Source organism: Petromyzon marinus, chromosome 23 (assembly GCF_048934315.1).
Source record: "Petromyzon marinus isolate PM22_M1 ecotype Great Lakes invasive population chromosome 23, UKy_Petmar_22M1.pri1.0, whole genome shotgun sequence".
Lineage (NCBI taxonomy): Eukaryota > Metazoa > Chordata > Hyperoartia > Petromyzontiformes > Petromyzontidae > Petromyzon > Petromyzon marinus.
In genome coordinates, this window is record NC_133689.1 from 7,502,677 (window position 1) to 7,515,753 (window position 13,077).

Here is a 13,077-nt window from a genome sequence, read left to right on the forward strand (position 1 = left end):
TTGCTAGCAAAACGTCGTATTCAAAATTCTGGCGAATTTCCCGATGATGCTGGATGTAATTACCAGCGAAACATCGTAATCAAATTGTGAATGTTGTGGATTCACTCTTCAACACACCGGTGGGCTAAAGTAGTGAACTATTTGTCTTTTGTCAACGTGACACTTTTTTGCTGATTGGCCGTGTCGGGTGGTGGAGGGTTACGATACATTTATAAATAACGCGATCTAACCCATAAACCTTTATTATGAAGTGGATGCTACTTTGCAGCTGTTCCTCGCCAGATAAGGTTAGCTTAACACAATACGCAGAAACATGTACAGGCAATTTAACACGTAGGCTTTCGCGACCAATATCATTCATCATACATGTTTGTTTGGTTAGATCGCGTAAATATAAATGTGTCGTTAAACCCACCACCACCCGACACAGCCAATTAGTAAGGTTTGTCACGTAAACAGAACGTGCCAATTCGTCACTAGTACAGCACACCGGTGTGTTGGAGAGAAAATCTACAACATGCACAGGCAACGTCAGTTTTTCTGAATCTACAAAATAGAGCAATAATCAGATGTAATGAGAAGGAAAAAATAATAAGTAATTTATTCATCATGGAACATCTTCTGGACCAATGCATCAGAATAGCATTGAAACTCACCAATGCGTTCAAATTTATTTTGTTTAATCGGGTGATAACTCTAGAAACCAGGACAGTCTCGTTTGGAAGAGTAACTTGAGAGGCATTAGTCTGCCTGTAGCTGGTGACGATTGCTATGTATTGTCCCAAATTAATTATCATTTTAGATTTTTACAAATTGGGACCCAGAGGCCAGTTACACTATTCCCGACTGTCGTGTTTGACGTCAATGACGTGAGGGGATCTTTACAGCCCACTGTGAATCAGACGGAGCATATGTTACGGTTATTACACTTCAGAGTAATCATTATGGCAGCCCATGCATTAAAATCGTGATTATCTACAGCGAAAGGTGAACGTGCTACCACGTGGCCATGCCACCAACCCATGTGTGGGGTTTTTCAGCGAAGATTTCCAGTGATGGAACACATCAATGCAGGTCCATCGAACCCCCCACAGTAGCAACTTAGCACAATCAGCACTCTCGCGCGCACGCTGAAGGAACGTACCCGCACGATGTAGACCCTCACGAGTACGCTGATGGGATCGTTTATGGGGATGCCCTGGAACATCCCCAACTGGGGGTCGTACCCCACCTCGTCCAGCACCGTTTTGGAGAGGGGCCACTTGTAAATACAGGCCGAGCCCTGCCGCGAGAACCATAACAGCCACGAATAAACCAGCTCATTTATCTATCAACACGTGGCGATTAGAAGAAACAGTGACAATGCACACCTCTTTGTCAATCCACGTTTGGCTACATGCGGTACGCGAGAAAACAATGACAAACATTCGCCGTGATGCCTTAACAGAAATGTTGGGGCAAATGCTGTTAGCGGGCACCTATGAAGGCCGGCACGGCACACAAGGGGGGTCTCCACCACGATCGGCCGCCTCTCTCCCCAGTGGCGATGTTTACGCATCGCACCAGGTACTAATTTGAGGCTGAGTCGACCTACGGGAGGACCGGCTTAGATAATCGTCACTGGTGTTGGCCGTGAGCAGGAATCGAACCCAGTTCGCTGGATACGTAGCGCAGCGCACTAACCACTACACTACCGCTCCCCGTTAAGAAGTTCAACATGCACACATAAAGGCATCTCCACACTCTGCCGGTCATTGGGGTTGTTGGCCATACTTTACCACGATGGCCAGTGCTGGTTGGGTGAAAAGGGCCAGGGTCGTTCCAGATATTAATCGCCACAGATTGCCAGCTTCATAGCATAGTGCACTAATCACTGTGCCATCACTCCCCCTGCACATTCATCACTACATTATTATTTAGAGGTATTATATACTTCAATGGTACTTTTTTTCATGTGATGCTAAATGTAGGTGTGAGATCAAGACCTAAATGAACTTAGATCTTAGAGCTAATTGTCACCATTGGTGCGTTTTCGTCCTCAAGTTTGTGTGGGGTGGAACTCACCTCCATAGCTAATCGCAAGTCCGCAGTGACCATTTCTACATTCATATATTGGGGCCAGTCAATCTGTACAGTAGCCACTGCTGACTGCCTTCTCACCAAGCAGTGATAAGTCAGAACTTGGCGAAGCTCATTTGAGCAATTCTGGATGGAGCATTGGCTGAGTTGACCTTGATTAGAATTTTAACTTAGGAATGAAATCTCTGCAGCTCCTGTTTTTGTTGTCCTTTCCCCGCACCTCCTATCAGCATGGTCGGCTACGTACGGTGTGAAAGAAGTTCAACATACATACATACTAACTCAAATTTGCACTGCATTTAACATATTTAATAAAGTTATCATAACGCAATAAAATATGACAGCTTTAATTAAGTGAATATATAAATATATGAGACTGACATTCTACTTTTTGTCCACGTAGGACTCACATACCTGTCAACCGATACGGTTTACCCGTATTCTTGTACAGGGAAATTTAGTTTTCAGGTCCATATGGCGTGCAGACGTTTCAATGCAGGCTTTGTAGGATGAACGTTGAGATTTATAAGGACACGGGGTCACCAATAAGGTCTGAATTGGTCTGTAATAAGGTAGGGGCACTGATAAGGGGTTGACAGGTATGGACTCACCTTGAAACGCCCCACCAATCTCTCCTTGTCAAAGTCGCTGTCTTCGTCGCTGTTCTTGCCGCGATACACATTGAACGTGTTCAGCCAGTCTTCAAAGTTATTGAACTCTGCCTCCAGCTCCTTATCATAAACCTGCATAAAATAAAAGGCAAATGGGATCAGTGTGTGGCATTGGCAAGCGTGCAGTTTTATTGAGTATGGAAAATTAACTGTTGAATGGAGTGTATTAACGACGCAGTTCGTGAGCAGGTACATGAGGGCAGATGTATTGCAATGCCTCAGCAGAGAAAATTTCGGAGACAAATGCAGAAGAGTCCACTTTTGTTAAGCAACTGAGCCAGGTGGGATGTGTCGTCAGTGTAACTGATGTGTAAATTTTGATTTAAAGCTTTCGTGACTGCAGTAATTCATATTCTTAGCTCTTTCGGTAAAGTCACGTTGAAGGGAAACAATGAAATAATTAAATATATATAACAATAAAACAAAAATTCTCACGACGTTTCGACCATAACACAAACGGTTCGGTGTTATGGTCGAAACGTCGTGAGAATTTTTGTTTTATTGTTTTATATATATTTAATTATTTTATTGTTTCCCTTCAACGTGACTTTACCGAAAGAGCTAAGAATATGATGTGTAAGTATTAGGAAGCCACTGGAGCTATGCACTTTTAAATCTAGATTGAAAACTTATTTCTTTAGAACAGCTTTTTGTGTTAAGTTAGTTTTCCTTCCCCCACACCTCCAATTAGCACGGTTGGATATGTACGGTGTGAAAGCAGTTCAACATGTGTACGTACAACTAGGTGGCTCAGAAGTAGAGTGGCTTGCTCGCAATTGGAAGTTTGCGAGTTCAAATCCTAGTTGGAGGTTGACTTAGCCCATCATCCCTCCAGGGTTGATAAAATATGTACCACTTTAATGGGGAAGTTTAACAGTAGTTTATTATATGAACTCGCTCGTGCCATAGAAATGTGGAATTTCCAGCAGTGGCTCAGGGTTGTAAACGAGAGAGCACTGTCTCAACGCTCATTTTAGTGAGAATCACTTTAACTTTTTTCATGAATAAAAGTGCTCATGTAAGTTTAATGCGCTGTAAAATGTCACTTAAAACCAGTGGGAAAGTTGCTTTTTACAGAACAGAATATGGATTATTGTATCAGTCATTCCTGTGCCTTCTATAGAGGCAAAGTTACTTCAACATTGCTCCAATTTGTTTTTACCGAAGTCAAACTAGTTTGGATGAAATGTGTATTTTTTTAAAGTTTATAGTTTATTGTATATGTAGGCATTCACAACCAATATTGACTTATAATTAGTTTATTTTGAGTTAGGTCTTGTAACGATGTGAGTCATAAACCCGCCTCCACCCAGCACAACCAGTTAATAAAAGTGTCACTTGAATCAAACGTGGCCATATTTATGACTGCCTCAGCAGCACTAGAGGTGAGAGTAATCTCACAACATTTAAATGAGAATGCAGGCAAAGTTTGTTAATAATATTTATTATAGTATTTATCAGCTGCATTTATTATTCAACAATTGTTCAGCAAATTAACCATGGTCATTTGTTATGTAAATGGTGATGCACAAATGTACCGAGCTAAACATTGTATAATTCCTTCAAGTGCCTTCCTAATCAATGTATCATGACTATGTATTGGACTAAAATGTGTTTTAGAATGTGACCTTTGTTGATTGTACCAGGATGTAATATATTTAGGCTGATATTTACACTGGTTTCTCAGCAGCCATTCCTGGTTGTTACATCTACAATAATTCCACAAATGCAATTGTACAAAATGTATGTTATATCATAGTGGACTCTTGGTAATATCAAATTTTGGCCTATCAGCCTATGGGTCTTCAGGAATTTAAACAGCAGTATTTGAAATCCCAGAATACCCTGATTCGACTCAGCTAAATACGGTCTAGATTTTGTCCACCTGATTAAAAAATACTGCCAGAAAAGAAAACATTGGCCCAGAAGGCTAATAGGTTGATGGACTGAAATGTGTTTTTTTTTGCATTTTAACCTGGAGAGACAGGACCGTATTAAGCAATTAATTAATACATCAATTGACCAACGAATGAATGTACTATCTAGAATGAAAGTTCCACCGAGCCCAAAGGGAGGCACAGCTCATAACACCTGGGCCCCACTATAGGGCCTGGTGACCCTACCGTACCATGCAGAGTCCGCCAGACTTCACGACCATCAAGCAGTGTTTCAGCAGTTCTGGGTTCATGCGACGCTACGAACACACACACGTCGGCCAGGATTAGCTTCCTTGTTCCACAGGGCTTACACAAAGATGTTCCCCCTAAGCTGCAGGACCAGGAGAAAGCCGAGAGTTAAACACGTGTGCTGCTGCATTGGCATTGGCGCACGAGCGCAAGTCATACAAATCCAACACGTCCGTCAAGAAATAACATAAGAGAAAAAAATATATGACATTTGTTTTTTGAACCTCAGAAAGCCTGAGGCCCAACTCTTTTTAAATAGGGCCATACCAAATGTTCGCAGTAGGGGGTGATGTTGCTACACGTAATCTCAATTGAGTCATTTGCAATTTTTTTATCATTGGGATATTTGGCCAATAACAGTTACCTTGTGCGTTTTGTTAGCTGTATATACTGTAATAAGCAACGTTTCAAGCAAATGCCCTTCTTCATGGCAGAGAAAGTTCTTCTATAGATCATATATTTGGATTTTAAATCAATTACAATTTCAATCAAATTTTATATACATTTAAGTATCGTAGATTTAGGATTTGACTTGTATGATTCTAATGTAATTTTGGCAAGTGTAGCATGACTGCAACTAAACGGTGTGAACGGCCACCATCCTAAGCTAGGAAATGTTTCACCAACTGCGCATAAATCATGTTGCATTTTACACACATTTCTCAGAAGATGTTTTACTTTGTCACTTTGCGGGTTGAGAACCAAAAAAACATCAAGTAAAGCGAACAACCCTTTGTACAAGTCTATTGGCCCAGAACTTCAGATTAGATGGGGCCACGGTGGACGTGATGTTCAGTCGGGCTACTCAACATGGGCACCAGTGCAACCGGCAATTTGCTATAAGATGGCAACAAATTTGAAACGTCAATGTGGTATAATCTCCTGGAATTTATGGTGGAAAGGTACGCATATTTTTAATTGCGCAAATAATGTATGCTTTCAATTAAATATTGCTTGATGAAATATTTTGTGCAAACAGGGATGGTGATGATGTAAATGCAAGTATCCGTGGGACTAATGATATTTTGGTTAACTCGAAGGAAAACAAAATATGGTTCAATAATGTGGAAGCCAATGGAGCTGAATATATTTCTGTTCTATAACATGTAACTTCCAGAATAAGTGAACAAAAACTTTGTTTGCATATCATCTCTTCCAAGCCATATAGCCAGCGTGGAAGAGCAGGCCAAAAAAAACTTATCGTGGCGTGCGTAGACATTTTCAGGGCTGCAACTTTATCTTTATATACTATATATTTAGACAAACACACATATATGCAGACACAGCACATATATACATACCTTGAAACTATACGTGGCTCAAATATATCGCTGGGAGCCATGTCGGTCTCAACAATATCTTTATAACAAAACAGATATACCGAATTACATAGCGTACAAGTAAATTTGAGGACCTTTCCCCAATCCACTGCCGGATCAGGGCCTCCACATGCCATGCGGGTTCATGGGAGTTTAATTCACCGTAATCCGCGTGGATTGGTGAAGGCCGGAAGCAAATGTTTGAAGCATAGAAGCACAGTGCAACAATGTAATTTGCTGCACTGGCCTCAGCTGCCCGCATAGCCCTGCAGCCTACAACACCTGTTTTATGCACGGGGATCACCCGTTCAAGCACTGTCCAGACTCGAAGATACTGCTTAGCTTTTAGGATCTGAGGGGGATTGAGCACATTGATTTGGTCACAGGCTTATAGCATACACATATGGGACATTTACAATGCCTGACCTCCCCAGTTCATCCCGACATCATGAACGATTTACCTTCTTGCTATTGTTACACCACTTGCCTAACATGCGATTCCTTTGCCAGTTTGGATGCTGGAAGATCGTAAAAACCGCACTCAAACCTACGCCTTTGGCTTCTGCTCGAGGTGAATTAAATACTTCGTAAAAAAAATCACCCATTTGTTTGGGTGTTGTATAAACGGTTCCCAACGGGACTATATGTAACGAATATACAGTATATGTGTGCATATGCTCTTTAATAAAGCCAGCTTATATACGTACCAAATACACAAGTGTTGAATAAAAACGCTTGCACGCAATTATAACAAACAAAAAACAAAGACCGGGGAAGTCTGGCAAGTGCAAATTCCTTTAAGCACATAAAGGCATGCAATTTACGGAGCTATCACATCTGTACGTACTGACCCAGCAGCCCTGATCCAGTTTTAATCCGTCCAATCTGGGTGCCACTGCCTGGAATGTTGAGTAGCCCTTCTTTACAGCTCGCTCAGTGTGGCTTGAGTGACCAACAAGTGGCTTTTTTTGGTTGTTTTTGTTTTGGGGGAAAGAGGGTAGAGAGGAGGGGGGGAAGGAATGGATGATATCGATTGTCTTCACAATGCAAAAACACAGGACTTGGCGAGGGAAAAAAATAAGTCCCACGTTCACCTGCCAAACTGGAAACGTTTTTTTAAAGAGTTACGTAAGTCAGATTTTTGTAAAGCTCTGGCAGCACCAACGGTAATGCTTGTTACAGATCTCGTCTGAGTGTGAACAAGACGACACCGAGAACTATTTAAAAGCCAGTCTCCCATCCCCCTCTTAAACCTTTGCGAGTAGGTTTGGGGGGGCTCAACCAGCATCACATAATACATCACAGGTCAATTGTTAATACCGCATTCTCTAAACTATACCAGACTGTTTTAAAGTCCGGTAGGTGTGTGTAATTAGATTTGTAAAACTTCATTGACACTGAGCACAAGTTTGGGGTGCATCTTTCTTTCTGGAACTTCTTATGGTCTGACGGACACAACAATACCGTATATTTTCTTAACCAGATCCTCTCCCTCCCTTCTTGGCATACGGTTTGGTTTTGCAGTGTCATGTGTCGATCAACTTGCAGACTTGACACTGGTTACCATCGTACAATCAGCCACATGCTCTTACCCTATTTTCCACCAAGTCAACCCCATTTCTAGTACCTCTGCTGAGACGGGGAGATAGGAGGGAGCCTTGTGGGTGCTTCCAGAGAATACAAAAACATACTTTTAAGGATGTCCTCATACTTACATTTTAATCAAATGCAACTTGGATGTATACAGAATTTAAAAGATGCAGCATCTCAAGATGATGTACATGAAGTGCAAGATGCACTTTTGGGGATACCGAATGGGGAAATATACAAATTTGTAGAATTAGGTTGGTCAGTCACAGGCAAATGATCAGTCAAAAGTCGTGAGCCCAGACCTTTTTTTAAAGTTGTGTGAGCCTAGACTTTAACAAGAGCAGCAGGGGCAAGAATCCAGCAGCATGGATGGCTGAGGAGTGGGAATTCCATACGACAGTGGTGGTGGCAGCAACCTCCCATTGTGCCCTTGCAGCGGCTGCAACCATTGCTATTTTCACAAAAAGCCTTCGAATCTCTAACACTTCTGACCTAAGTGATGGCCACAACAAAAAAAAACAGTGTCTCTGATGCAAGGTGACGCATGTCAGTTTGGCATCAACACAAAGCAAGATCCCTGCTCATCTAGGACCAGTGGCACGTCCACAGTGCTCCAGCCCTGATGAGTGCCGACCATTGCAAAGCCATCAATCTTAGGATGGGACAAAAGTGTGTCAGACACCAAGAGTTGGATGTATGTATGTTGAACTTCTTTTGCACCATATGCGGCCAACTGTGCGCATCGGAGTTGCGGGCTCTTCACCTCCATCATGGAACATTGCACCCGCTTCGAAATGATCCCTGAGGAAGTTGATACAATTATCTTGGTGGAACTTGCCGAGATGGTTGATTATTCCTGGAAGTCCACACGAAATTGGAAGCTTCTCCTGCCGGGTAGGCCAAGAAGAATACCATTCCCGGCGTGAATTGCAGCAAATATATAGGGAGGAAATGTCCAGGCCTTGCTGAAGCCACACAAACCTCAACTGTTTATTTTCCACATCAGATGCAAATGCCAGGCGGTGGGTGTCCTTATCCCCTGCACAGTGGATAGGGTTTCACCAGTGAGGAGTGGTAGGGCTGCAAGTAACACTTGAAGGCAGCATGGTATGAATAGGCAGTTTGACAGGTCTACAGATGGACTCCTGAGAATAAGGCTGAAAACTGTGGGTCTCGCAAGGGCCCTGCGTTCATTGAATGGAGCTGCTTTGGTGATGGTGGCGGTGGAAACAGAACTGGGAGGCAATGGCCACTGAGCTTCACTTTCTGGGCCTTCACCCTCAAAGTAAGTTTTCAGTTGAGGTGATGATATGGGCTATGTGCACGCAAGACTGGCTCCGAATCCGTGAGAGAACCTCAAAACCAATGGGATGGAGGCCGAAACGGCTTTGTGGCACGGTGGTTTCCCCTTCAAGTGCAGAGCCAGGCAAGTGGACACCAGTGGTACTTGGGCCAGCAGTTACCAAGGCCACGCATGGCCTACCTCTGCTTGCTAGCCTGGCTTTCTTCTGCAGGCAAGAGTCAGCAGGCTGGATGACACCAAGCAACTGATGCAAATAGGGTTGCCACCTGTCCCAGTTCCCCTAGGGTGCCCTCGGAAACGTGTACGTCTTCTTGGGACATTATAATTCCTGGCTTTTCTCAGTTGCATAATCACGGACAACTCAACATAATTCATTTGAATGTATGTACCAACTTCTTATTCTTATGAGGTGGCAACACGACGTACTAATTACAAGGTTGTCAAGAGTCAAGTTGGGCCTTGTCATGGGGAAATTATGTTTTAAAAAATAAGGGTTAATTAATTAACAAACAATAATTATACCAAACTGTGCCTTCCATGTAAATGCAGAGAAAAAAGTGATGCTGGTAAGCAACCCATCAGAGGAGGATGGGAGACTGACTGGCCGGGTTGACACCCAGACAAGATATCCTACAATCATACCGACTGGTACTGCCAGACATTACAAGAACGGGTTCTCTTTCCAAAAACCAACCGACAAGATTACGAGAACACAAAACATGTCATATATTGAATTTAGATCCATCATTAACAATCACTGCAATGCATTTTCAGTTATACAGCCTACTGTAGGTGCTGCCTCAAGCATGATCGGTTACTTAGCAGCACATGTTTAAACATAATATACTGCATTAAATGAATCATTTAATTTTCAATACTTCAGTGCTATATTTTTAACTAGTTGCCTCCAGCATTGGTAAAATGCTTAAGACAGCATGCTTGTAATGTGAACCTGAAAGGTATTCTAAGGTCAAATTACAGTACTGTATACTCTTAGATGATTATACAATGCTGGTGAGATATGTTAAAACATAATAACATCCATGGCAAACATTACATTGTAATTGTATTATCCTACATACAGTATCAATACTGTCATTTCAAATGTATATAAAAACATTTCAGGAAGCATCAATTATAATAATAACTTTTAATCTAAGTATTCACAGCACTTTTGTAAAAAAAAAAAAAGACGATAATTGTACCAATGAATTCATGGAATTTTCACGAAATTATACTTTTACTGCATCAAGAACGCAGTGTTTTGCTATATGGATAATTAAGCATACTGTAATGGGTTGCATATTGTTTGATGAATGTGCATGCCCAACACTGCTTTAGATTATCTTCCAATATTACATGTGCAGTGGTGCATTAGCACAAACAACAAACTCAACACATTCGTCAATAACACTGCCCTAATGGAAATAAATCACGCGATCTTTTGAGCGAAGGTATTTCTGCATATAACAAGTGTGTAATGACAAGTGTGTTATGAGTTTGCCTACAGATAGAATTGGCCTTTGCAAGAGCTACCACGACCTTTGCAAAAGCTACCAGATACACACTCAAAATCAAGGGTTGACTATGAGTGCGAATGTGACGATCACCATCTCATATGCAATACAATCCGTTGAATATGCTACAGGACGTACACTATATTAATAACTTAATGCATTTATTTTAGCAAGATACGCTTTTCTACTTACACCGTTTGGATGACGGTGGCAGCATTTCTTAAATGCCTTGAGTGTTCATGATCTGAGTTTCCAGGAGGAACTTTTGACTGTTCAAAGCAGCGGTCCATTGCCAAATTCAATTCGAGGTTGGCCCATTAATAAAGCTGCCTACTACGATACTGATACATATGCCACAGCCAAAGGTAGTGGTTTCTAAAAGCCCCTATGGTGCATTGCTTTGCACGCCAGGAAAACGATGTGTATGCACATCCAATCAAGGTAGAATCGTGATTGAATACGTTGGAGCAGAAGAGACATTCTAACTTTGTCACTTTTTTTCCAAATTGATTTGTATTTCAAAATGAGGATTGAGTAAAACTACAAGATTGCATCCTTAATTTTGCCGACTTTGGCACCTAGTGGCTAAGGCTGCTATTACGTACACCCTGCAGCCCACAGTGTTGATAAAACACAAGGTCCCAGTGATTATGGCATTCATGGCTCTGGAGTGGAAATGCCTTGGATTGTACCTTCAACTCTTCCACCTGCAGTCCAGGCTTCTTCGTTGGTTTGTCGCTGTCCTTGTCGGCCCCTTTTTTCCGAGCCTTTTTTGGGGCCACTGCTGTTTTTGGCAATTGGAATGTGATTGTTTGTGTGAATGGTAACATAGGACATTATACTAATGTTACACATTTATGCACAAGCATAAGAAAGCAACAAAAAAAAACCTGACGTATTTAATTGCTGGAATGGTGATACAGTGATCAACACACTGGACAATGAAGCTGGTGACCTGAGTTCAATTCCCGGCCATAGCTAACATCAGTGGTGAGTGATATCTGAACTGGTCCTGCATCTCCCTCTACACTTTAACTCACACTGACCAGTTTGATTAAGTATGGTGAAACAACTTGCATGACTGGCATGGCATGGGGAGGCCTTCACTCAGCAGTGGAATGATAAAGGTCTCCAATTACTATATATTAACAATAGGCTTTTCATAGGCGTGTCTCAATGCATCCTGTTTAGAATTCAAGGAATGGTCATAATTTGGGGTCACAATTCAAGAATGTATTTTTGCCTGTTGTGGTAGCATCTACAGGATGAACCTCTGCAATGTTTACGAGAACGACATAAATAAATTATATGAAGTATTTATCATTAAAATTCAACGTATGTGTCCTGAGAGTCAAGTTTAATAAATCGATTAATCATTCCATGTTTATGTTATATATTGAAAATTCATTTACAATACAATTTGTATCATTAAATCACATAACTTAGACACATGGGAATGCTCAGGCTTGAGTTATAATTAAAACTGAACAAATTTGTCAATAACCCTGCCCTCCTTAACTTCATAGCACATTAAAGGAAGAAGGGTCAATGCCGGAAACATCGTCTATTATATATTTTTTCGTTTAGGGCAGTGTTATTGACATATGCGTTGAGTTTTTTTGTTGTTGTATGTGCTTGTGCACCACTGCCAACGCAATATCACCAAATAATTGGGTCATACCTGCATTTGGTAACCCCCAGTTGATAAAAGATGTTGTGAAGATATAGTGGAAACATTCATCCATGTAGAGCTTATTTGCCTTATGTTCAAGTACGATGCAGGGAGTGTTATGCTATAAGGCCCCTTTTCCCACTGGTACAATCGAGCTGTGCCAACGTGGGTCCTTGACGTTAAGAGGCGCCGCGATGGTGAGATGTTAATTACCTCGCTTGGCATGCAGGAGGTCGTGGGTTCCATCCCGATAACTGATGCCTGTATATTTGGAGTTTGCATGTTCTCCCCGTGGTCGTGTGAATTTTTCTCCGGGTACTCCGGATTTTCACTTAGAACTGAGTCAAATTAATATTGAATTGTGAGAGGTCTTTGGAATACTAGAGAAGATGTACCTCTATTAATGAATCTATGTTGCACATTTCAAACAAGTTATGTACGATGGGCCCAGCCAGATGATGGAAAAAAGAACAAACCCTTGACAGTCTCTGCAGAAGTTCCCTCTACTGCATCGTCCTCCGGAGTCTGCCGTCGACTCTGCATAAAAAAGAGCATCACAGCAAACTCTGAAAGCAGTGACAAAGTCGACATTTTTTGGGAAAATAAACCCAAACAATCAAATATCTCTTATCCTGTATGTATGTCAAAAGGCTGTGTGTTCCAGGCTGCCTGATATGATTTTGAAGCTTTTTTTACATGAAATAATACTTTCAATTCATGGGCAGATGCTACTGTATGTC

General features: G+C 41.7%; 1 protein-coding gene across 3 annotated transcripts in view; it reads right to left on the reverse strand.

Moving 5' to 3' along the window:
• LOC116945254 (otoferlin-like) overlaps nucleotides 1–13,077 on the reverse strand; it is a 94,250-nt gene that overhangs the window by 15,200 nt on the left and 65,973 nt on the right. For 2 of the 3 annotated variants that reach the window (XM_032959599.2, XM_032959601.2), the window contains 6 exons: nucleotides 12,814–12,874; nucleotides 11,358–11,449; nucleotides 7,107–7,217; nucleotides 4,879–4,944; nucleotides 2,691–2,822; nucleotides 1,145–1,282 (listed from right to left, as the gene is read on the reverse strand). In XM_032959599.2, the coding sequence (XP_032815490.2) occupies nucleotides 1,145–1,282; nucleotides 2,691–2,822; nucleotides 4,879–4,944; nucleotides 7,107–7,217; nucleotides 11,358–11,449; nucleotides 12,814–12,874 (600 nt within the window). The remainder of the gene's footprint in view (nucleotides 1–1,144; nucleotides 1,283–2,690; nucleotides 2,823–4,878; nucleotides 4,945–7,106; nucleotides 7,218–11,357; nucleotides 11,450–12,813; nucleotides 12,875–13,077) is intronic. The other variant, XM_032959600.2, reaches the window with a different exon arrangement.